Genomic DNA, 27,778 nt, shown 5'->3' on the forward strand with positions numbered 1-27,778 from the left:
ATAATAATTTTCAGACTTTAAGCTGTACCATCAATGAGCAAGTTTATTTTTTTCTTCTTCTTTTTTTGTTTGTTTTTTTGACACCATGTAGGGGCCTGATGAACAAGGAGAAAAAAGAGGGGGGAGTAAGAAAGAGATGTGATTACCGTAAATTTCGCACTATAAGCCGCACCTTAGTATAAGCCGCCACCCACCAAATTTGACACGACAACTGCATTTGTTCATAGATAAGCCGTACTGTACTATAAGCCGCAGCTGTCGTCACTGTATTATGAGATATTTACACCAAAACATATCAATCGGTAACACTTTATCTGACAACGGCATCATAAGACTTGCATAAGACCAAATGAACCACCATGAAGCTTTGAATCAATTGGCTGTAAAGCTTCATTGCTTCAAGAAGCTTCAATTTGGCCATCACTGTTCTCTTGGGGGAGACAGTCAACCTCTTCTGCCACCTTCTGTCAACACTGTTGTCGTCCAACATGCTTCCTAGTACGCATTGCAGCGCTACAGATGTAAATAACAAATCAAAATTCATGTTCTGTGCCAATTATTGCTTCAGTTACTGTTCTAGTTGTTTCATTAATTGCTAGTTATGGAATTTGGTAACACTTGATTTGACAGTGGCGCCATTAGACTGTCATAAGGCCATTAGGGCTGCAGCTATCGAATATTTTAGTAGTCGAGTAATCGACTGAAAATTCTATCGATTAATCTAGTAATCGGATATTTTTTTTTTTTTTTTTTTTTTTTTAGGTAAAGAGCAATTACAAATATACATGAGAAAAAAACATTTAATCCAATATTGAACCATTTTCAGTCAATCAATGTCTTTATTTTCGATGTATATTGTTGAAAACGGCCAACAATTGCATCTAAGATGTGACTAGAAAAAAAAATTCACTGCTTTTCACCCAAAAAACTTCCAGATCTTATAAAAAAAATCATATTTCATACCTAAAAATGTAATTAACGCCTCATAACACACATCACTTGAAAGCTACGTGGTTTTCCCACATGTTTCAATTTAATATCCATTTGTGTCAAGCTATTTTTAAGTTCTAGTTAAGTTTTAAGTTAGTCTAAACTGTAAGTACTGATAGGATTTTGAGTTTTTGCAGTGTTCAAAATAAATGTATGATACCTGCTGTATTGGAGCACATTAGGGACCAGTGCTATTTGGTGTTTTATTCAGCAATGACTACTGAGCTAAAACTGACAGTTAGCTTTATTATGTTTTAATTTTACACCCTGATCAAACTACAGCGCTGTGTTTTTACAGATTAAATAAAGCCTGTATGTAAGAGACGTTAGCCACGCATCGACAGTGGTCATAATCAATAGAAACCCAGCCCTCCAAAGGGCTAACGTTACGTGAGCGAGTGACAGTAACGTTATATTTATTAGCGATGAGAAGTCTACTGCTTAAAGATGGCGGCTGTTTACTAACGCCACCCAGACGCGGCCGAGTCTGTCATTTCACATCTAGTCCTAAATGCATGCGATATCTATGAGACACATCGGACACTAGCTGCTACCGCACTAGCATCATGCGGGCGTAGTTTTTAGCAATGTCGGCATAGTTTGTAGCGGCTGTAGGCTGCGCTGTTTAAAGAAAAAATTATTGCTTCTTCCTCTACGCACGTGACGTCAGCGCGTTGTCCTGCATTAAAAGTAGTCCGGGCAAAACGTGATGCTTAGAGCTGGCAATATTAAACGATTCCCTGAGGTGAATAAAATGACTTGGATCAGTTTTTAAACTCGAGTTACTCGAGTATTCGTTTCAGCTCTAAAGACCATCATAATTATGACATGACACTGCCGTGAGCAATAATGAATGCTTATGACAAATGTCATTTTGTGTCATCCGGCAAATTATCTCCCTTTTGAATGCATGTAAAAGATCTGAGCTGGACATGAATGGAGTTAGTGACATAATTTTCCAGATGACACTTAATGACATTTGTCATAAGCATTCACTAATACCCATGATAATGTCATGTCATAATTATGATGGTTTTATGGCAGTCTTATGTCGCTGCTGTGAAATAAAGTGTTTCCTATTAACCCAAATAAATCAACAAATAAGCCACACTGGACTATAAGCCACAGAGTTCAAAATGAGGGGGAAAAGTAGCAGCTTATAGTCCCAAAATTACGGTAGGTGGGGTGGAGCGTACACAAATCAGCAATGTGAGGTGTAGAACCCGGTATTATGTGAATCACTTGTAAGTGTTGGTATGTTGACATCCTATTCTATGCTGCCTGATCACTTATCCTGGCACAGATATTTTCTTTACTTGAGTGTATCTAATTTCACCCAGTCATGCGTGTATCCCATCAGATTTGTGATCGTTCTGCAGACAAGTGAACATTTTTGAACATTTTTACTTTACTTGTGGCACTTAGGACTGCTTCTTATATCAAGCAAGCACATTTTTGTCTGATACATTATATCTCTCATAGTCAAACTAGTTGAAGTGCATCAGTCCTGTCCGATGCACCAGCGTGAGCTAAAACAATAATAAACAGTCTACTCTGTGGATTATACCCATGCTTATTGTACTTCAACAGTTAATACTCGTGGTCCTATGGTGGCGAGTATGTGATCCAATTTTTTTTTTTGGGGCCCCCAATTGCTTGGCTAGCTGGAAGGCTAATAGCAAGGAAATCCTCCGGCCTTTTGGTTACTCAAAGTAAAGGGGTGCCCAGTGGCACATCTGAAGCATATTAATGAGCACTTTGTATTTGAGCTGTCCTCATATTAAATCCCTTGGCCAAACAGAAGTAGCCTTGGGTCAGCTGTTTGATGGCAAGCCTGCAGCCCCCTGTTATTATGGCTCCCTGTTCTTTATAAAATGCATTAATCCAGAATGGGCGGCTTTGTTGTCCCGTGTTAAATCGGCAGCTTAGCGACGGGAGAACCAGCACGGGGGCGAACATCACACGGCACCCTAATCCATTTCATTTACATGCCCCCCACCATTGTCTTCTGGTATTATACCATTTCCTAATTTATAGCGTGTAACTCCTACGTAGTCACTTTAAAACTTAACATAAACAGTTGTGATACAGTTTTAATTTGGCAGAGAAAACATTTCCTCATTAAAGAAAGACAAATATTATATTTTCCCACTTGGCGTCAACATTAGTTTCTGAAATGTTTAACTTTCAACAAGTAAGCGTGATAGTTCGTTCATATATATATTAGGGCTGTCAAAATTATCGCGTTAACGGGCGGTAATTAATTTTTTAAATTAATCACGTTAAAATATTTGACGCAATTAACGCACAAATGCCCCGCTCAAACAGATTGAAATGAAAGCACAGTGAAAGGTGTACTTCGGAGTTTTGCCGCCCTCTGCTGGCGCTTGGGTGCGACTGATTTTATAGGATTCTGCACCCATGAGCATTGTGTAAGTAGTTATTGACATCAACAATAAAGGGCTACTAGTTTATTTTATGATTGAAAATTTTACAAATTTTATTAAAACTAAAACATGAAGAGGGGTTTTAATATAAAATTTCTATAAATTGTACTAACATTTATCTTTTTTTAGAACTAGAAGTCTTTCTATCCATGGATCGCTTTAACAGAATGTTAATAATGGTAATTCCATCTTGTTGATTTATTGTTACAATAAACAAATACGGTACTTATGTACCGTATGTTGAATGTATATATCCAGCTTGTCTTATCTTTCCATTCCAACAATAATTTACAGAAAAATATGGCATATTTTATAGATGGTTTGAATTGCGATTAATTGCGATTAATTACGATTAATTAATTTTTAAGCTGTAATTAACTCGATTAAAAATGTTAATTGTTTGACACCCCTAATACATATATATATGTATATATATATATATATATATATATATATATATATATATATATATATATATATATATATATATATATATATTTCTCAATAAATTTTATTTATATTTAAATTTAAATTTATAGTCTGAAAGATATGATATGACTATATATTAAAACTAGGGCTGTCAAACAATTAAAATTTTTAATCGAGTTAATCACAGCTTAAAAATAAATTATTCGTAATTGATCGCAATTCAAACAATCTCTAAAATATGCCATATTTTTCTGTAAATTATTGTTGGAATGGAAAGGTAAGACACAAGACGGCGATACACTCAACATACTGTACGTAAGTACTGTATTTGTTTATTATGACAATAAATCCACAAGATGGCATTAACATTATTAACATTCTTTCTGTTAAAGGGATCCACGGATAGAAAGACTTGCAGTTCTTAAAAGATAAATTTGAGTACAAGTTATAGTAATTTTATATTAATAAAAAGAACGTCTCCTGCTCCGCCCAAATGAATGATGGGAAGTTGGGCAACCATGACTGTCAGTGGTGGCTGCAAATGGTATACAGTATGTTCTGCATTGTGTTCAGGTAGGCGTGTTAAGAAAAAGAATGTTTCCTGCTCTGCCCAAATGCAAGATGGGAAGTTGGGCAACCATGACTGTCAGTGGTGGCTGCAAATGGTATACAGGATGGTCTGCGTTGTGTTAAATTAGGCGTGTTGAGAAAAAGATCGTCTCCTGCTCCTCCCAATTGCATGATCGGAAGTTGGGCAACCATGAATGTCCGTGAACGCCCGTGTCCACTCGCATTTCTTTGCCGTTTCGCTCTTAATTTTTCTTAAAACGGCATAATCCTAAACTGATTGGGGCAGCGCTTGAACGGGTCATTTCGTGCATGTGTTAATTGCATCAAATATTTTAACGGGATTGATTAAAAAAATTAATTACCGCCCGTTAATGCAATAAATTTGACAGCCCTAATTGAACCAAAATCTTTATCGCAGATATCCTACTATTGCAGGTGGGTCTGGGACCAAACTCATGCAAAGAAAAGGGATTCACTATAGTACACTGGCTTTGTGTATTTGTATGAGATTGAAAACAATAATTTTTACTATTGTATAATATTTTTTGAAAACTGTTTTTTTCCTAGTTTTAGTGACCATTATTCATTCATACACTTAACTATCAGTTGATGAGACAGCTCCTATAGACATTGTGCCACGGCTTCCTGTAGGAGGCCGGGCCAGGCAGAGCTTCCTGGCAGCTTTCACTGAGATAAACTCCAACACACGCTGAGTTCTAATGCCAGATTTAGGTGGCAAATGTTTTTGTGCATACAAGCAGGCAGGCGAGACTCAAGAGTGATTTGGTCGAGAATGTGGTAATTATTATATAAAATAGAACGATGCATGCACTGTGAAACGATAACTGCCCGTTTTTTTTTTTCTTTGTTTTTTTTTGCTTATAACCAAGAATATAGACTGTTTTACATTCATATCATTAGAAATTTATTCATTACAGGATTTACGCATTTATTTACAAGAGTTTTCAACTTGAAAAGCTCTTTGTTTTGTGATGGTCACCAGGCTGGATTTTGTATCCATACACAATAGCGTAACTTTATATTCAAATAATCAGGTAATTTTCAGCCAACCGCCTGTTTTTTTGGCAAAAAACTAGTAATTTAAACATTTCTGCGTCCATACAAAAAGAACAATTCGGCTTTTATGTTTTATTTTATGTAACATTTAACTCTAAAAATGACGAAGGCCTGATACCCGGCAAGATGTGCTGAGGCAATAGTGACATCGAAATTCAACCTAAATAAGTTGTGATTGTATATAGAAAAAATCTGAATTTGCTTTTATTGAGTAAAATTGAGAAGATTCTGCATGCTTTCCTCAAGTATTAAGTTCCTGATGTGAAAATTGAGTAATTTATTAGCTGTTGAAAACTGAATTCAAAATTGCACAAAATAAAAAAAAAGTCGCTATTTCAGGCAAAAACACATATGATATGTTAAATATTGCTATTCATCCTGAAAATATAGGTGATTGTCTCTGCATAAAATCTGAGAATTTTATAGCTTTGTTATACTTCCAGTGAAGAAAATAAGTATTTGAACATTATTTTGCAAGTTCTCCCACTTAGAAATCATGGAGGAGTCTGAAATTTTCATCGTACGTGCATGTCCGCTGTCAGAGAGATAATCTAAATAGAAAAATATAGAAATGACGTGTGATTTTGAATGAAAAAACACAAAAAAAGAATGGGGAAAAAAATCATTATCATTTTACACAAAACTCCAAAAATGGGCCGGACAAAAGTATTGGCACCCTTTGAAAAATCATGTGATGCTTCTCTAATTTGTGTAATTAACAGCACCTGTTAATTACCTGTGGCATATAACAGGTGTTGGCAATCACTAAATCACACTTGCAGCCAGTTAAAATGGATTAAAGTTGACTGTCCTTGTGTGTACCGCATTGAGCATGGAGAAGAGAAAGAAGACCAAAGAACTGTCTGTGGACTTGAGAAGCAAAATTGTGAGGAAGCATGGGCAATCTCAAGGCTACAAGTCCATCTTCAAAGACCTGAATGTATCATCAAGCCCATGGCACTGTGGCTAACCTTCCTAGATGTGGACGGAAAAGAAAAACTGACATCAGAGATTTCAACAAAAGATTGTGCAGATGGTGGATAAAGAACCTCGACTAACATCCAAACAAGTTCAAGCTGTCTGCAGTTCGAGAGTACAACAGTGTCAACCCGTACTATCCGAGAAAGCCAAAAACGTTTTGAAAGAATGTTCTCTGGTCAGATGAGACAAAAGTCGAGATTTTTGGGAAAAGGAATCAACTTAGAGTTTACAGGGGGGAAAAAGGAGGCCTTCAAAGAAAAGAACATGGTCCCCACAGTCAAACATGGCGGAGGTTCCCTGATTTTTTGGGGTTGTTTTGCTGCCTCTGGCACTGGACTTCTTGACCATGTGCATGGCATTATGAAGTCTGAAGACTACCAACAAATTTTGCAGCATAATGTAGGGCCCAGTGTGAGAAAGCTGGGTCTCCCTCAGAGGTCATGGGTCTTCCAGCAGGACAATGACCCAAAACACACTTCAAAAAGTACTAGAAAATGGTTTGAGAGAAAACACTTGAGACTTCTAAAGTGGCCAGCAATTAGTTCAGACCTGAATCCCATAGAATACCTGTGGAGAGATCTGAAAATGGCAGTTTGGAGAAGGCACCCTTCAAATCTCAGAGACCTGGAGCAGTTGGCCAAAGAAGAATGGTCTAAAATTCCAGCAGAGCATTGTAAGTGGTTATTTTGTCAAAGGTTTGCTGCCAAGTATTAGGCTGAAGGTGCCAATACTTTTTTCTGGCCCATTTTTGGAGTTTTTGTGTAAAATGGTAATGATTTTTTTTTCATTGCAAGCAAAATAAATGAAGATATTACTACTAGAGGTGGGAATCTTTGGGCACCTAACAATTCGATTACGATTCAAAGGCTCCGATTCGATTATAAATCGATTAACCCCCCCATTCCCCCCCGCTTTTAATTTTTTGTACACTAGTTCCAAAAGTGTTCAAAAATCCTCTCAGGCTAAACAAACTACTATTTCAGTATCAAGTTAACCGTTAAAAACAGTAAATAAAATACTCAAGTCCCCATTCTGTATCGGCAGCTTTAAACTACATTCAATTAATTTAATGTTGTGAATCAACCGTTAAAGTTGTTAAAATTGCTCCCGTTATTCCATAATTTTCCTTCTGTCTACGTTCGACGTGAAAGTTTTAAAACTGTTTCATCATGTAAAGATAGATTCAAGTCAAGATTTTGCCGATTTTTTAATTAAAAAAAAAAAAAAAAAAAAATTTAATTTTAAGATCAAAAGTAATTAGGTCCGCTACAACGGCCTTCTAGAGAAGTCTACTGCTTTAAGATGGCGCCTGTTTACTAGCGTTGGAAAGTCTGTCATTTCACATCTATTTCTTGGTATATGATCTAACACGGCTGTTGTCTGTCATTTCACATCTAGTTCTAGATATATGTGATATCTACCATAGCCGTATGTTGCCGTATGTTTGTAGCAACTAGTAACTGGGCACTGTTTGTAGCGGCTGACGGCCGCAGTCAGGTATTATTGTTTTTTTTTTTGTTTTTTTTATCTAGCGGCATAAGTTGAGCATGATATTTACTCTCGGTCCGTTCCTCATTGCGTCCCGAAGACCACGATGACTGTGTTTTATTTCCGCTTTACCTGGTATAATTCAATAATCAGAATTTGGATGTTTGTGAATCGTTCTCGAATCTTCCACTGCCGAATCGCGAATAATCTAAGAATCGGAAATTTCGCACGCTTCTAATTACTACCAAAGCATTTGTATTTCAATCATTTTCTGGGAGAAATTGAGCATTATCTGACAGAATTGCAGGGGTGCCAATACTTTTGGCTAGCACTATATGCCTAAGGGAGGTGCCTGTTTTGGTTTTAGGTTGCTAGCGGCTTTGGTTTTGAAAATACTTGAATTTTAAGGTTTTGAAAATACGCCCCCTACAGAGTGGCCCCGCGCCCTGTTTCCCGTCAATTGATAGGGAAGTCTATGATTCATTGTTGCTATGATGATTCCGTTTTCAAAAAGGGGAAAAAAGTCTTATCCTCCGTCACGTAGACTTGGAAAGTTTGTGACAGCTGTTGGGAAGGGCTGCACAAACTAGTGAAGACAGACTTCTTGCTGACTCATTTGTCCTTTTGTGGATGAAATACTGGTCAGAGTCACAAGGCACCAAAGCTTCATCCAGGAAAAAAAAAAAATCATCAGAGGATGATTAAGTTGAAAAAGCGCCGACGTCTTGATTATGGCAGTCAGTCCACTTTTTAAGTTAAAGTGGCAAAAACCTAATACCTTCTGAGGAATTTGAGAAAGTCAACTCAGACTTGTTTACTCAAGTTATATTTTCTCTCTTGGTGATCCCAAGATATCGCTGAGCAAACACCACCATGCAAGGCTGCAAGCCACTGCACTGGCATGCTTATTGTGGGTGTTTAGTCTCTGTGTAGATGTGTGCCTGCTGTTGACGCACTGAAGGGGCTCGTTCGGTCTGGATAATAATGTGTTTGTAGTTCTACTTTTCTTTCATGGCCACTGTTGCATTGTGTATGTCAGCCGAGTGGTTGCTCAGCAAAGATGGTGGACAGCAGATCATTGAAGAAGAAAAGAAAATAAGAGAACTTGTGCTTCATTTCTTGAAAACTTCTTACATTCAAGAATTACAAGAAACATTTTTTTAAAAGAAAAAATTCTGTGCTGATAACATTGTAACAGATACACAAAACAACACAACATCTTAACCCATTTTCACCTACAACATACTGTAACAAAATTCAAATGACGCCTTTATGGTTCGCAAAGCAAAGCACTTCTCATCTCATTATTATTTCAGTCACTTGATTGTCTCATAAAATATGAATTGAGCCTGACTGCCTAGAATGTTGTAGATTCTCATCACTTTTTCATTAAGGGTGCGGGAAACCCTCATGCCCAGGACAGAATTAGTCTCGGCATAACCTCTCTCTTAAAGTGGAGTGCTGCTGAGGTCGACCGAAATTTTGGACCAGAAAAAAAACAAACCCTTTTTGGTCATGTAAAACTTTAGATTTTATACGGCTGTCACGTGGGACGCGATATTACATATAACACAGGCACAATTTTTCCACAAGTATTCAGACTCACATTCAAGAAATAGAATCATGATGTAATATATATACAGTGGAGAGAATAAGTATTTAGTCAACCACTAATTGTGCAAGTTCTCCCACTTGAAAATATTAAAGAGGCCTGTAATTGTCAACATGGGTAAACCTCAACCATGAGAGACAGAATGTGGAAAAAAAAAACAGAAAATCACATTGTTTGATTTTTAAAGAATTTATTTGCAAATCATGGTGGAAAATAAGTATTTGGTCAATACCAAAAGTTCATCTCAATACTTTGTTATGTACCCGTTGTTGGCAATAACGGAGGCCAAAAGTTCATCTCAATACTTTTTTATGTACCCGTTGTTGGCAATAACGGAGGCCAAACGTTTTCTGTAACTCTTCACAAGCTTTTCACGCACTGTTGCTGGTATTTTGGCCCATTCCTCCATGCAGATCTCCTCTAGAGCAGTGATGTTTTGGGGCTGTCGTTGGGCAACACGGACTTTCAACTCCCTCCTCACCCCGTGGTGTCAAAATGATAACAAGAATGGTGAGCAAAAATCCCAGAACCACACGGGTGGACCTAGTGAATGACCTACAAAGAGCTGGGAACACAGTAACAAAGGCTACTATCAGTAAAATAGAACGTTTTGGTAGAAACACAGGTTCTCGTGTTTGGGAGAGAAAGAATACTGAATTGCATCCAAAGAACACCATATCCACTGTGAAGCATGGGGGTGGAAACATCATTCTTTGGGGCTGTTTTTCTGCAAAGGGACCAGGACGACTGATCTGTGTAAAGAAAAGAATGAATGGGGCCATGTATCGAGAGATTTGGAGTGAAAATCTCCTTCCATTAGCAAGGGCATTGAAGATGAGACATGGCTAGGTCTTTCAGCATGACAATGATCCCAAACACACAGCCAGGACAATAAAGGAGTGGCTTCATAAGAACCATTTCAAGGTCCTGGAGTGGCCTAGCCAGTCTCCAGATCTCAACCCCATAGAAAATCTGTAGAGGGAGTTAAAAGTCCGTGTTGGCCAACGACAGCCCCAAAACATCACTCCTCTAGAGGAGATCTGTATGGAGGAATGGGCCAAAATACCAGCAACAGTGTATGAAAAGCTTGTGAAGAGTTACAGAAAACGTTTGGCCTCTGTTATTGCCAACAAACGGTACATAACAAAGTATTGAGATGAACTTTTGGTATTGACCAAATACTTATTTTCCACCATGATTTGCAAATAAATTCTTTAAAAATCAAACAACTGTTTTGTTTCAAAATCTGTTTTTTTCCCCCACATTCTGTCTCTCATGGTTTAACCATGTTGACAATTACAGGCCTCGCTAATATTTTCAAGTGGGAGAACTTGCACAATTAGTGGTTGACTAAATACTTATTTGCCCCACTGTATTAGTGCTGTCAAATTTATCGCGTTAATGGGCGGTAATTAATTTTTTAAATTAATCACGTTTAAATATTTGGCGCAATTCACACATGCACGGCATGACCCATTCATGCGTTGCCTAGAACAGTTTACTATGATGCTGTTTTAGCACATTGAGAGCAAAAGGGCAGAGAAATGCGAGTGGACAAAGGCGTTCATTGGACCGTGCCATTTATTGGCTTTGGCTTTGGCAACTCTTTCACAACAAATATAAGTATTGTGGCGAACGACGTGGGGAAGAATGACAGGAGATGATCTTTTTCTTAATAGCTTAATTTAACACACAGCAGAACATACTGTAAACTATTTGCAGCCACCACTGACAGTCATGGTTGCCCAACTTCCCATCAGGCATTTGGGCGGAACAGTTCAGTCGCAACAGTATCATTTAGTGAAAGCACAACAAAAATACGATAATATTCCTATCTCTCAAAAAAATAATGTTCACAATAAGAAAAGCACTCAATGCAAACAGAATTGGCATTTCCAATCAAAATAGCTATGCAAAATACACATTAAACTTACTCAGACTTTGCCTTGGCTAGATCGCTAATTAATTTAAAACTCGCCATTGACACCTTGTGGTGTATTTCAATCACTACCTTACGTTGTTAAAGACACTGGAAGAACGGCAGGGAGGCCATGTGACGTCCTGCTCGGCGACGTCACCAATGACGAGCTATTAGTTTTTTTTTTGATTGAAAATTTTACAAATTTTATTAAAACGAAAACATTAAGAGGGGTTTTAATATAAAATTACTATAACTTGTACTCAGATTATCTTTTAATAACTACAAGTCTTTCTATCCGTCGATCCCTTCAACAGAAAGAATGTTAATAATGTTAATGCCATCTTGTGGATTTATTGTTGTAATAAACAAATACAGTACTTATGTACAGTATGTTGAATGTTTATGTCCGCATTGTGTCTTATCTTTCCATTCCAATGAAAATTTACAGAAAAGTATGGCATATTTTACAGATGGTTTGAATTTGAATTTCAAGCTGTGATTAACTCGATTAAAAATTTTAACCGTTTGACAGCCCTAGTATGTATACAAAATATGTATTCCGTATGTAATCCATCACATTAGTGAATGCAGCAAATACAAACATGGGAGCCGGGGGCTGCTTTAGTGCCCAGGGAATTGTTTAGGCCACGGTATGCTCCCCTCCTCTAAAAATATAGAATTTTCCCTTCAGTTTCTCTATGCTGCCTAGTGATTGGGTACTCATGGATCATGGGCTGTGCACAAAATAGAGTATTTATTAGGTAATCTCCAATATCCACTGTCTGACATACAATATTTGAATTTTCTACATAAACAGCGGCTTTCTCATTGCCTCGTACTTCAAATTTTGTCTTCAATGCTGTTAAGTAGTAGGCATACAAAAGTATTGCAAGAAAATCAACTGGTTGATACTCTCCACAACAAAACCTTTAGTACGCAAATGCCAAATCACTCACTTTAATGTGGTACTGTTTTCTGGGCACATACACACCGACTCACCACTTGTGTGCACACCTGATTATAAAGCAAAAGAGAATGATATTCAAACATTAAATAGCAAAATAAATTCCGCTTGTTTAACATTGGCATCCAACGCAAAATGTTGCAGACGAGCGATTTTGAAATTAGCACGGATCTTACAGTAATTTTAACTCAATGGCTTGTACGGGGTGTGACAAAATATCGAAACAGTGATATATCGTGATACTTTGTATCCTAAAAGGTTATCGATATGCTCCTGTTAACTCTATGGCTGCCATTGACGGCGCTAGATGCCCAATACATTTAGACTAACGTTCATTCGAAACCAGAGCATTCACAGCCACTCTTTCCGATTTTCAGGGCATTTTCAGATCACTTTCTGTTTATTTTGGAACATTTACGGGTGACTGTTCTGTAACCCAAAATCAACAGGAAGTGACCCATTAATGCCTCAAAACCAACAGAAAGGCAACCATAAATGGCCTAAAATCAACAAGAAGTGACTGAAAATCAACAGCAAATGACCTATAATGCCCCCAAATTAAACTCATTGGCTGCCATTGACCGCTCCCGACGCCCAGTTGGTTTGAAGTGGGATTGGACGTCTACTAGTGATAAACTCATTCTAATTCACAGCAGAAGTTTGTTTTTCTGTTTATTAGTTGTTTTGTAGAATATCCTAGAATGTTTTGTTGACTAATGTATCGATAATTGTATCTCCATATCGTGTGATCATCGTTATCGTGACCTTTGTATCGCAAATCGTGTCATTAGGTACCAAGAGGTTCCCACTCCTAATAGCTACCATTGATGGTGATAGACGTCCAAACATGTGGCTCTTTTATCCTTTTCCTGTGAATTTAAAATTACCGGCACATTACTTTATCCTATACCTATCAACCCTCCCACGTCAAACGGATTGGATAGCTATTCATCGTCCTTGGTATACAATGAGTTAACATTTTTGTAGCAGAAAATTTTGGTAGCCAACTCTTGATTCCTTTATTAAATTGTGAGAGCTTACACTATATCCATTTTTGGCTTATGCGTATCAATAACCCATTGGGATACAAAAGTATTGTCATATACAGTCATGTGAAAAAAATAGGACGCCCCATTCAGTTTTGGGCCTTTCCTGCCCCTTCTTGCTTTTAATCAGGTCCCATCTTGTTTTGCCTGGTATGCTGTGACACAATGTAGGACTGCACTGTAGGACCACACTTTTAAATTCACACCTTCAGTCAGCCACTGAATGGAGTGGATTTGATCTTAGCACAGTCTGGGAAGTATGCAAGGATTTATGACTTTAAGAGGCAAGATGACATCCATAAACTGTTGAGAAGCTGTTGTATGTGTGCAGTGACAGAAGCCTTCCAACCCACTAGAAGTGGTGGTCGAGACAATATGGGTGTTTTATAAAATAAAATCACCTAGTTCAGAGGATATGACTAAGCAACTATAGTAAACATGATTCCACAACTGAAGAAATGATCAGATTTGATAAATTTTCAACCTTTTGCAATTCTTAGTTTTTTTGAGGTGCTGTTTGAGGCCTACCAATTTGATAAAGTTTCTGAAATATGCACAAGGTAACTTTAATTATATTGTATATTGTTATTATTTATATCAGAGATGTCCCGATCGATCGGGTCCGATCACGTCATTTTCAAAGTATCGGACTCGGCAAAAAAAAAAAAAAATCGGACATGCCTTTTTTTAATATATATATATATTTTTTAATCGTTTTCTAATTGTATTTAATGTTACAGACATAATATGTTACACTCATCCAGAGTCTATAGTTTAGGCTTAAGGTAGGGTTATCAAATTTATCCCGGTAACGGCGGTAATCAAATTTTTTTTTTTAAATTTTATTTATCACGTTAAAATATCTAAAGCAATTAATGCATGCGCTGCATGGCCCACTCACGCATTGTTGCGTTCAATCTGTAATGGCGCCGTTTTACTTAAATATAGAGTTAAAAGGCGGCGTAAAATGAGTAGAGTGAATTTTGGCAGCCTTTGCAGCCTTTTTTTAATTGGCTAAAGCCGTACTATCCCTCTCCCTACTATTAGAAACATCATGGAAAGCAATGTGGGGAAGAAAGGTAGTAATCGATATTTTTCTTAACACCCTATGTTATTTCTCAATGCAGAGACGATATATCAATTGGTGCCACTACGCACAGTCATGGGTGCACTTCCCATCATGCATTTGGGCAGAACAGATTGCTACAGTATCATTTACTGAAAGCTGAACAAATACACTAGATGGCAATATTTAGTCACAATATACAAAGTCACATTTATCCTTTAAGGATTACAAGTCTTTCTATCCGTAGTTTTATTCATTTTTTTCTGAATGCATTGCCAAAATGTATATGATCGGGAAAAATTATCGGGAATGATCGGGATCGGATCGGGAGGAAAAAAAACATGATCGGAACAACCTTAAATATAATCAAGTCTTATTTATTATATTTTATGAGGCAAGTACTGTAAATGTTTTCTCATCAAGAAAGTTTCACATTTTTACACTAAATAGAATACAAACTAAATGTTTCTACTGCAGTTTTGTATGTTTTCCTATACTAAATGGTGGTTCTGTGCTTGAGAGTTGAGACAATACTTTTCGAGAATTGTCCGCAACCAGAATTTACCGGGACAAAATTTAGACCAAGAAGTTTAGACAGAGACAAGACCAAGACCTTCAAAAAGCAGTCTAAAGATCGGTCTTGTTCTCGAGACTAAAGTTGAGTGTTTTATTGTACAATTTACAATAAATGGTAGTGTAAAGTAGAGCTGCAGCTATCGAATATTTTAGTAATCGAGTATTACTAAATTGGTGGTGTGTCCCCTCTTGCCATCCCTGAAGGCCGGTTGATGGATGCGTGGGTGGCCCGGGGGACCACCCTGGATCCCCGGGGATGGGACGATGGCTCCTTTGCTGGGCTGCGGGTGGAGAGATGGGCTGCGCTGAAATCCCCCGCCCCCAGATATATCAATTGGTACCCCTGCGCACAGTCATGGGTGCACTTCCCATCATGCATTTGGGCAGAGCAGATTACTACAGTATCATTTACTGAAAGCTCAACAAATACACTAGATGGCAATATTTAGTCACAATATACAAAGTCACATTTATCCTTTAAGAATTACAAGTCTTTCTATCCGTGGATCCCTCTCACAGAAAGAATGCTAATAATGTAAATGCCATCTTGAGGATTTATTTTCATAATAAACAAATACAGTACTTATGTACTGTATGTTGAATGTATATATTTGTCTGAGTTTTATTCATTTTTTTCTGAATGCATTGCCAAAATGTATATGATCGGGAAAAATTATCGGGAATGATTGGAATTGAATCGGGAGCAAAAAAAAAAAAAAAAAAAAAAAAAGCAATCCGATCAGGAATTATCGGGATCGGAAGATACTCAAACTAAAACGATCGGGATCGGATCTGGAGCAAAAAAACATGATCGGAACAACCCTAATTTATATTAATCCACGTGAAGACAATCATGTTAATGATTCCTCTAGATCAGTGGTTCTTAACCTGGGTTCGATCCAACCCCAGGGGTTCGGTGAGTAAGTCTAAGGGGTTCAGCGAAGGTCGTACGCTTATTAAATCTAGGCAAAGTGGCTTTTTAGACCAAGTTTTGGATTGGTTTGCTTCCAACTTACATTTCTTTCAACTGCCAGTCCTCGAACTGATGGTAGGAGGAACTGGTTTGCTCAGTGGAAGGTTGACTCGCACTTGGTATGAGGGAATACAACAGATCAATGGGCAACGTGGTCTCAGATTTTGAAATGTATATAAAACATGCTGTCAAAATGAGAAGAAATTCGAGTAGGAATTTGCTAGTTTTTTAACTTGCTAGCTTAGATTTATTGGTTTCGAATTTGAAAAAAATTGCTTTATTATCTAATGCCGAACAGTTCGGTGAATCCACATGTGAAGCTTTTGGGGTTCGGTACCTTTAGCAAGGTTAAGAAACACTGCTCTAGATTAACATAGCAAACATAAAGAAACGTATGTACAGTAATTGTACAGTAACATGTTATTTGTACTACATATCTCTGCAGGTAATTTATAAAAGATCCCTTTCACATTATTCATTAAAAATCAAAGAGTTCCATCCCTGTTGAGCTCTTATTAGTACATACCTTTGGCCTTGTCATGTGGTTCCTGTGTGGTGACCTAATGACCGTTGACAGTTTTCATTTAGTCATTGTTGTTGGATGCTGATAGCCTTTTAAGTTGACCATACTTGTTTGTCTCCCCAGGCCCTCACAGTGCTGTGTTAAAGTGCCCACCTAATGAGTACCAGTGTGGTGGGACGGAGCTATGCATCCATATGAGCAAACTTTGCAACGGGGTTCCAGATTGTACCGACGGCTGGGACGAGGGTCCACACTGCAGAGGTATCACCTCTTTCACCAGTCACATTCATCCTCACTGTGATGACACTTCATCTTTCATCGTATGACTGTTGTGGTTATTAATACCAGCGGTGCCGACTGTGTGCTTATCTTTAAATTCCCATCGCAGCTATCACCCTGCTGTGCCATAACAGTCAAGCAGTGTTAGTAAATTTATTCCACGCATCAGAGTTATATTATCAGAGTGCACTGAGTTCAGATGTTCTGTGTACGGTTTATGTTTATGTGAAAACCAAGGCTTAGATTGCTCCATGAATCCAGAGACTTTTCCCACCATGAATCATGATTTAAACCAGTGTGTCTCAATTACTTTGTGTTAGCGCCTCCCAGAATAAGTAAACGTTTTGTCTTCCGTGCCCCCCCAACTCTCTGCCATCACTGTAAATAGTATCGTTTGTCTCAAAAATTATTATAAGTACACCTCACGTAACGTTGTGTCCTTGTTAACATTAAAGAAAAAGAGTACCGTATTTATCGGACTATAAGTCGCACCCGAGTATAAGTCGCACCAGCCATAAAATGGCCAACGAAGAGGAAAAAAACATTAAAAAATTAAATTGCACCGGAGTATAAGTTGCATTTTTGGGGGAAATTTATTTGATAAAATCCAACACATAGAACAGATATGTCATCTTGAAAGGCAATTTAAAATAAAAATACAATAGAGAACAACATAAATAATAATAATGAATAAGTGTACAGTATTACAATATTATATGATGCATGAACAACGAAATGCTAACGTGGCCGGTATGTTAGCGGCGTAACATAGCTATTAAGAGTTATTCAGATAACTATAGCATAAAGAACATGCTAACAAGTTCACCAAACCATCAGTGTCTCTCCAAAACACCAAAATAACATGTGAAATGATATAATAATTTGTTAATAATTTCACACATAAGTCGCTCCAGAGTATAAGTCGCACCCACAGCCAAACTATGAAAAAAACTGCGACTTATAGTCCGAAAAATACGGTAATATAGATCAACTTACAATATAGCACAATTTTATTAATACAGTGGTACCCCGACATACGATTGCTTCGACACACGATCTTTTCGACATCCGATGTAAAATTTGACTCTCCATTTGTTTCTACATCCGGCAACATTTTCGAAATATGATGATTTACGACAGCGCCGCAGTTTCTTTGTTTTCCGTAAGACAGACGCAAGGCGGATTTTCTTGTGAGAGAAATCATGGGTTCCAAGAATGAGAGTGTAGGTGATGAAAAATGGAAAAAGGTGAGGCTTACCATTGAAATGAAGCTAGAAATGATAGAAAAATATGAGGGTGGTGTGTGCGTCCGTGAACTGGCTCGACAAGACTGCAGTAGAATGTCTACGATCTCAACGGTCTTCCTTCAACCTTTGTTCGCCAGTTTTTATAAGTTAAGATGACAATTATTATTATTCTAACACCGTCAAAGAAATCGCCAACTTGAGCAGGTTTTCAATCATTTATTTCAGAACTTGTGCAACGCAACATTCCTACTGTCCGCCGCAGCTGACGCCAACAGAACATAAAAAGTGAAAGTAAAATGTCCTCTCGCACTCTGTCACCTCAGCCACACTGTGCGATCAGATACACCATGCAAAACACATCCGCCACATTAGAACATGATATGTTACAATATCACTGGTATTATTATTATTATTATTATTATTATATTATTATTCCAATTTTTATTCATAATGTATTTGTTTTGCGTTGTGTAATTGCTATTTGCAATTGTACCAGCAGTATTTATTAAGGATTTAGTGTAGGTTTTCGGGCTATGGAAGGAAATAATGGAATTACAATGTATTCGCATGGCAAAATCCTGCTCGACATACAACCATCTCGACTTACAAACAAGGTCCTACAACGAATTAACTTCGTATGTAGAGGTACCACTGTATTGTTATCGATTGGAAAAGAAAAGACTTAAAGTTAATCAATTTGCTTGAATTAAAAAAAAACATTTTTTTACTGTTTGATACTGAAAAATAAAATGGAATAAAATGAATAAATAATAATGAATTCAAATTGATTAGCAACATTAACTCAGAGCTCAATATGCCAAACCATTTCGACTTACAAACAAGGACCTGGAACGAATTAACTTTGTATGTAGAGGTACCACTGCATTGTTTTTGATTGTAACAGACAAGACTTATAGCTCAGCAATTTGCTTGGATTAAAAAAAAAAGTCTCATCCAAACCCTAAACATCTACTCAAGGTACATTTTTTATCGTTTGAGACTGAAATTTTTTTTATTTTTTTTTTAAATAATGAATTCAAATTGATCAACAACTTTAACTCAGGGCACAATATGCTAAATCATTTAACTAAAAAAAAACAAAAACGACAATGTCATTGGAAAGAGGGACAGTTTTTTATTTTTGCAGTACTTGTATCATCCAGCATGACCGAGGCTATGTTTAATGCTGCAGGCAGTACCGGCTCCTTTGCTATATATATTTTTTTAACTGAGCAACATAGTAAGCCACCTTATATGATGCTAACAGTGCTCGCTAGTTTACTGATGTAACACTCACAAAGTGGGATGATGGGATGATGTTGGCAATATTTGGCACATTTTTGCTGAAAAAAAGTCAAGCAGCTTATCAATGTGATTGGGGTCAAATGTCTTTAAGTGACGTCGTAATTGATTTGGCTTCATGCTGTCCGCTGTCAACATGTTTAGACACAGTAAACACACCAATCTTTCCTCGTCTCCCATTGTGTTAAAAGTGAAGTCAAATGATACATGCGCTTCGTCATGGTCCATCGTCTTAGCTTTCAGGAAACATCTCAGAAATACTGGCCAAATATGTTTTCATGGTGTCGCTGGGGTTGTTCAATGCACTTCATATCTCCTGCTCTTTGCTGTGTGCTATTGTTTGATGCTAAAATACTCTACATACTCTGAAAATGAGAGCGCTAGTGCCACCTACTTTGTGGATGTGCAATTACACTTTATTTAAGTACGGAAAAAAATGTATGTACCCCGAGGTCACATGCGCCCACCCCCAGGCATCGCTTTGCGCCCCCCTGATGGGTGCATCCCGCTATTTGAAAAGGACTGATTTAAACTGTGCTTCTCACCTCCTGATAGAAATAGTGATTTTTTTTTTTTTCTTATCAACACAGCGATAGAAGGACACACGGGGGCCTAAACCAATCAATGCCCTACATTTGTGCTAATAAAATATCGACCTTGTCAACCTACTGACAAACAGAAATAGTCTCTGAGCATGTGCTGTCTTCATCCTCTGTTCGGCTTTAATGGGTGGACAATTGAGTGACTGTCAATCAAAGCTACACCCAGGAGAGCAATTCTGTTCTTGTTAATGCGACATTATCTAAGACTAGCATCTATTTAGTGTTGACACATGCCGCAAATACTGTATGTCAGCGGTCCCCAACCTTTTTTGCACTACAAACCGGTGTGATATGGGCCTTTTTTCATGGACCGGCAATGTGTGGCAGAAAATGACAGTAAATATAAAGTAATGGGGCTAAAAACGAACATTAAGTGCAGTGAAAATGTAACTCACCATACACTGACTCGACCTTTTTTAACAGCGGCCTCTCCTAAAACTTGACGGCAAATATCCTGGGTCGCAGGCATAATGAGTTCTTCTCCAATCGTGAAAGGTTTCTTGGCTTTCGCAATACGGTTCGCCACGAAGTATGATGCTCTCAGTGCATTCGTTTTTTTTGCCTCGTTTGCTAGCTTTTAGCCACATACAGAATAGATATGGTTGTAGGCTCTTCTTCTGCCTCAGCAGGTAGCCTTTTCCCAGTAAAGAATCGGTCCAAAGACATCGCCACCTGCAGCAAACAGCCAACAGTAGCTAACGTTACTGTTTACATTGATGCGCTGGGCTGGTGTAGGTGTGCAAACACCCCAGTAATGGCGAACAACCACTAGAGGGCGATGTACACAAATCTACTTGGATTAGTCAATAGAGTAGACAGGCATATTGATGTGTCAAGAGGCACAGGTCACATTGCGGTCGTTAACAAATTATTTATTATTTCTGTGCTCGGGAACAAATGAGCCACGGACCGGTACCGGTCCCCGGCCCAACTGCTTTGGAGCAAGTTAGGTGATATGTATCCGAGGAACGGGATGCAACATAACATATTGTACAGTATATCCATGTGCTAGATTTGAAGTTAACTCTGTCATAATTTGAAAATTATCCAATCATTTCACTTCATTGGGAAACGTAAACAGGAGGCTGACGAGGCACAGCCGCTGTTTGGGTTCTGGATGAGTGGGGGACCCAAGCATATTGGCAGCCCTAAGAATTGTTTATTGCAGAATATGAAAGTAGGCTGTGTTCAAGTGATCAAGCAAGGTGAGCTGTAAACAAAGGCAAAGTCATCTGAATAGAAACAATTAGATTCTTTGATCAAAACGAACGCTAGAGTCACAAACTCGTGGAGTAGAGTTGTTGATCTGTCGATATGAGGCCAAGGACCAACTTAAGTAGACTGCTGAAGATGACCACGGGCACCTGGACCCAGGCTCACCCATCTGTCCAATCTTGCAGTCAAGACAGTGACACACACACACACACACAAGGAGGAGAAGCGAGGCTCAGGTGTCAGGCACCCTAACAAGTGCAACCATCCCATCAGGCACTTTTGGATTAATCTTGTTTCACCAGCATTGCACTGGGATTTTTTTAGGGGGGGGGATACTGAAGATTAGCTAAACTAAAGATGAACTAAAAGGGAGGCCATCGTGATCAGCGTTAAATCAAAGTTTGTCACAGGCTTTGTATTGTCCTCTGTCTTACTCTGACCGTTGGCCATGGAAGAAAAATATCGCCGTATTCGGCTATACGTGGAATTACTTGAATGATTAGCTAGTTTCTTTGCACAACTGCGATTAAGAATTTCAAATGCCTGCAAAACCAATTTCCAAGCATTCTCAAGCTCTCATTTATTGAAACAGTTCTGATGGGTGTGGCAACTTCACTATGGCTAGGTTCATACCACAGGTCTTAATGCACAATTCTGTTTTTGTCATATCTGTTTTTTGCAGTAAATTTTGCAGTAAATTAGAGGGCTTGAGATATTAATTTCGAGTGATGACATCCCTCTAAGTCCCCAATTTACTGCAAAATGGACCCGAATTTGTTTGCGCTACGTTCGTGCTAGCCTTGTTAGGACACCCCTCTCTTATTAAGAGAGTTGGTACGCTCTATTAGCTGCGGGAGCTAAGCTAAGAAAAAAAGCTACGACTGACATCCCCACTTGTATTAAATATCTCAATAAAAGCATAATACTGTATCTACAAAACCGTTGCAGCACAAACGATTAACATCATTTTTATATAAATTTGCGCTTGATGGGGGGGGGGGCAACTTTACGGAGGCCCGTAGAGATGGTCACAAAGCACATATAGCAATATGCAAAGTGTCGCCTTTTTTTATTATTTATTTATTTATTTATTTTACTTTCTGGGTCATCGTCTTTGCAATTGTCTTGCGAGCATTTTGCGGTCGTGCTGCGAGCCATTTGCTGTCGTGTTGTGGCAAATGGCGTTCGTGCTTTTGCCAATTTGCAATCGCGCTTTAGGAATTGGGGATTGTGTTGTGGCAATTTGCATTCGTGCTGCGAGCCATTCGCTGCCATGTTGTGGCAATTGGGGTTCGTGCTTTTGCTAATTTGCGATCGCGCTTTAGGAATTGGGGATCGTGTTGTGGCAGTTTGCATTCGTGTTTCTTATCTTTTGCAAAGCGTTTGCAATTGGGGTTCATGCTTTTTCTATTTGCAAAGTGTTTGGACTTTGCATTTCGCCTGACAACTCTCAGCCACCGTACATTTACCCCAATATTTTAGATGATAAGTAATCGATTGAAACAAAGAAACATTGAAAAAGAAACGTTTAAAAGGGTAAATATATGAAAATGAAAATCTCGATTACTCCTTGATGTCTGTGATTTCTGCATCGCGAACCTTGTTATATTACCATGTTTCACCCGTTAAATCCCGCAAAAACGCAGCTGTGGCCATTCACAGCTGTGTCTTGACGATCGGTCGTACATTTACATGGAGTTTTTGGATTGAAAATAGGTAAATACACAATAATATCTCATTAAAATCATGGCATCTTTATTTATGCTCTTGCATGCTCTCACCTCCAGTAAGGGTTTTGCTGTTTATTTTTTTATTTTATTTTTTTTAAATGCCCTCCAGTTCAAAAATGGTCTTCCCCCCCAAAATTGAGATTTTAAGCTTTCCAATGATGTATCACACATTCATATCGGACAGTATTGAAATTTGGCCAAATTGGGGGTCTCAGATCGGAACTTCAAGTCACCTGAGTGTTTTCCGCCATATATACTACAAAAGAAGCGATCTGTCAGACACACTTACTCCTCAGATGAATGTTAGCTATCATGATCCTGAGTAGAAAAATAAGCATTTGTGCATTTTCTTCAAAGAATTTTTTTCGGAAGAGGTTGTTTACATTGTTGTCTGTGTTGCTTTACTAAACATATCTGAGTTGTTGAGTGTTCAGACTTGTTTTGGAAAATTCCGGACATGTCTGTTATTTAAACTGCGGCTGCAAGCCTCTGAAGCTTGCACAACGACTTGCGTGCAGCTTGTTTTTTTCCTTTTTTTGATTTGTTGCACTGCATTGGAATTGACTGCACTGCATTTTAGCAAAGTTACTCATCACTGGATCCATTTTCCATTGAGATCACATCAGCTACATTTCCCCAGAAGACACCTAAAAGAAGACAATAAAACAAAAGAGTTATGTTGCTAAAAAAAATACGGTATATAGGAACACATTTGTTGTTGTAAAATAGCTCCTTGAAAAAGCAATTCTTTTCTGTCTTCTATTGCCTTACAGTTTTGCATGTTGATGTGGGTTTTTTTGGGGCATCTCTTCTGGCAAACTGAATCATTTGCGATCGGTTGATTGGTTGGTTTATGCATTTTTGTGTATACGTGCGTGTGTGTGAGTATGTGAGCGAGAGAGAGGAGATGAGAGGTGAGTCACTATCATTTATAGTTGTGGTTCTATCTTGCGATGGTCAGCGGACAGGAATGTGTGAGGATTTTTATGCTTTTTGTCCCCTTCTGTATTTGATGCATCACTTTAAAATCGGTGCACGGCTTCCTCATTATGACTAGTTTGTTTTTCCGTAGATGTCTTGTTTACTTCTGCTGTTTAGTTTGGCCCAGAAATGTTTGGCTGTGGAAAACATCGAATTCCTCTCAAATTATTTGTTAAACCCAAACGTTTCCGAACACTTGATCCTCAAAAACTCTTATTTCTTCAATAAGATGAAACCTTAACCCATAAAACAAACTAGCTCTGTCACCGTTGAATAATTTTAGCATTGTCATATTTTTGTATTGATTATTCTATTGATTAATTGAATTTTGGGATAACACAGCATTGAGCACTTTATGTGTATTGAAACCAAAAACTATGACAAGTTGTACTAAGAAGCCATTTGACTGTTCTTGTGTGTTTGTTTTATAGTGCTGCAACGATTAATCGATTAACTCGAATAATTCAATTAGAAAAAGGATTCAAATTAAATTTTGCACTTCGAGTATTCGTTTCATTAAAGTGGCATTGTAATGGTTTGTTTTGAAAGTGTTCGCATTTAGTTTTATCGATTTGGGTGGATGAACTGTCCTCTAGTAGCAACAGTGAATATGACATAACTCACTTCACATGGCTGAATCAAGTTTTTGTTTGAGCTAATGTTTTTTAATGCATTCCCCAGATAGCAAACCGACATTGAATAACTGTTGATTTCTAGAGGTGTAACGGTATACAAAAATCTTGGTTCGGTACGTACCTCGGTTTTGAGGTCACTGTTCGGTTCATTTTCGGTACAGTAAGAAAACAAAATGCAAAATATAAATGTGCTAGTTGTTTATTACACCTTTGTGCTTTCAACAATAGGAACATTAGCATATACAAAGCTAGAATTCTGCTCAAAAAGTAGCGAGTATTTAAAGATAATCCAACAACAATTTGCCTTTCAGACCCAGCGTATTGGTCAGCTTTCTTTCTGTAAGAAAGAGGAAAAAAGAAGTCCTGTGCTAAAGAGAAAAGCAATCCCAATGACAACAATTTTAACATGTATTTTACAAATGAAATGCCTCAATTAATCTTTTTTTTTTCTCTTATGAACGATTTCAAAAGCTTTATTGGTGGATTTTCTCAAGTTAAAGCGCCACAAAGAAATTAATAAATTTAATTGTGTAAGCAGGATCTATGTATTATTCTTATTATTTAATAAATAGGGCTGTCAAAATGATCGCGTTAACGGGCGGTAATTAATTTTTTAAATTAATCACGTTAAAATATTTGACGCAATTAACGCACAAATGCCCCGCTCAAACAGATTAAAATGACAGCACAGTGAATTGTGTACTTGTGTTTTTCGGAGTTTTGGCGCCCTCTGCTGGCGCTTGGGTGCGACTGATTTTATGGGCTCAGCACCCATGAGCATTGTGTAAGTAATTATTGACATCAACAATGGCGGGCTACTAGTTTATTTTTTGATTGAAAATTTTACAAATTTTATTAAAACGAAAATATGAAGAGGGGTTTTAATGTAAAATTTCTATAACTTGTACTAACATTTATCTTTTAAGAACTACAAGTCTTTCTATCCATGGATCGCTTTAACAGAATGTTAATAATGGTAAAATTTATTATTTATTGTTAATAATAAAGAAATACAGTACTTATGTACCGTATGTTGAATGGATATATCCATCTTGTGTCTTCTCTTTCCATTCCAACAATAATTTACAGAAAAATATGGCATATTTTATAGATGGTTTGAATTGCGATTAATTAATTTTTAAGCTGTAATTAACTCGATTAAAATTTTTAATCGTTTGACACCCCTAATTTAATTACAGGTGTTTTAGCTCATTTCAATTTATTTTATTTAAATGGGCTATTATTTATTTTATTATGTGTTTATATTTTACAAATGTGATGTAGTATTCATTTATATTAGATATTTTATGTTGTATAACTTTGGTTTCTATGTGAATATTAGTTCCTACTTGTTTTGTTGTGGTAGGAGGGTTTTGTATTAAACACGGGGCCGAGTTGGTTATTATTATAGCAGAGAAGACGGCAGTAAATCAACAAAGACAAGTCAACTGTGCCCCGATCTACCACTCAAGAGATCTGATGGAGTCAAAAAGTTGGTAACGATTGCATATTAGTTTGAAAATCGACCGGATCCACCGTATTTTTACATGATTGACTTCCGGTCTGCCAGATCCTAGCTACCGGTAGTAGTATTGACACAGGAGGGTCGCATCTCGCGTCAAATAATAAACTCCGCCGTTTTTTTTCGCGTGCGTTGCATTGAGCCGCTTCTGGGACGCGTCTAACACGCGGCCGCACTGCGACTGGTGTGCATTGGCTGATCGACTTTAAGGCCCGCGTTTCACTGCGTCCTCGCGGCGGCCACGTTGTCGCGACTTTCTGGGTTGTATACTGTCCTACCGTGTTGGTCCTCATTATAGTAGAGAAGACGGAGTAAATATAATCTACACAAAGAAACTGTAACCCGATCGACTCACAGTCTCGAAAAGTAAGGGTTACATTACGTCAGAAACTCGTTCGGTACGCCTCCGTTCCGAACCGAGCACCACGTACCGAAACGGTTCAATACAAATACATGTACCGTTACATCCATATTGATTTCCCATCAAAATCATCAATATGGTTGACATTGTAATTTTCAACGTGAAGTGATGTTGAAACAACGTTGTTCTATGGTATGTCAGGCGATGGTTGGGTTAACATTGTTTTATAGTTGATGAACTAATGTTGACAAATAGTTGATTTATGATTGACCGGGAAATATGATTGAAAAGTCATTGAATTATGGATGAGCGGGCGTTTTAGTCGAAAACATAACAATCATTCAGCGTTGTTCCAATATTATTAATAGTCGAAATTAGGGTTGTTCCGATCATGTTTTTTTGCTCCCGATCCGATCCCAATCGTTTTAGTTTGAGTATCTGCCGATCCCAATATTTCCCGATCCGATTGCTTTTTTTTGCTCCCGATTCAATTCCAATCATTCCCGATAATTTTTCCCGATCATATACATTTTGGCAATGCATTAAGAAAAAAATGAATAAAACTCGGACGAATATATACATTCAACATACAGTACATAAGTACTGTATTTGTTTATTATGACAACAAATCCTCAAGATGGCATTTACATTATTAACATTCTTTCTGTGAGAGGGATCCACAGATAGAAAGACTTGTGACTTTGTATATTGTGACTAAATATTGCCATCTACTGTATTTGTTGAGCTTTCAGTAAATGATACTGTGGCCATCCCAAATGCATGATGGGAAGTGGAAGCATGACTGTGCAACGTGCTACCAATTGCTATATCTTCTCTGCGTTGGGAAATAACATAAGGTGTTAAGACAATGAGCAATTGCTACCTTGCTTCCCCACATTGCTTCCCATGATTTTTCTAATCATAGGGAGAGAGATTGCAAGGCTTTTGCCAATTAATAAAAGGCTCCAAAGGCTGTCAAAGTTCACTCTATTCATTTTGCGCTGCCTTTTATCTCTCTATATTGGTAAAACGCCGTCATTACAGATTGAGCGCGACAATGAGTGAGAGCATTAATTGCGTTAAATATTTTAACGTGACACATTTTTTAAAAAATTAATTGCCGCCGTTATCGGGATAAATTTGATAAACCTACCTTAAACCTAAACTAAAGACTCTGGATGAGTGTAACATATTATGTCTGTGACGTTAAATACAATTAGAAAACGATTTAATTAAAAAAT

The 27,778-nt window shown here is 37.8% G+C and overlaps 1 protein-coding gene across 2 annotated transcripts in view; it reads left to right on the forward strand.

Moving 5' to 3' along the window:
• LOC130921326 (low-density lipoprotein receptor-related protein 1-like) overlaps positions 1-27,778 on the forward strand; it is a 338,897-nt gene that overhangs the window by 86,687 nt on the left and 224,432 nt on the right. For both annotated transcript variants that reach the window (XM_057845057.1, XM_057845058.1), the window contains exon 3: positions 16,787-16,924. In XM_057845057.1, coding sequence (XP_057701040.1) covers positions 16,787-16,924 — 138 coding nt within the window. The remainder of the gene's footprint in view (positions 1-16,786; positions 16,925-27,778) is intronic.

The sequence above is a fragment of the Corythoichthys intestinalis genome, chromosome 9 (genome assembly GCF_030265065.1).
Source record: "Corythoichthys intestinalis isolate RoL2023-P3 chromosome 9, ASM3026506v1, whole genome shotgun sequence".
Lineage (NCBI taxonomy): Eukaryota > Metazoa > Chordata > Actinopteri > Syngnathiformes > Syngnathidae > Corythoichthys > Corythoichthys intestinalis.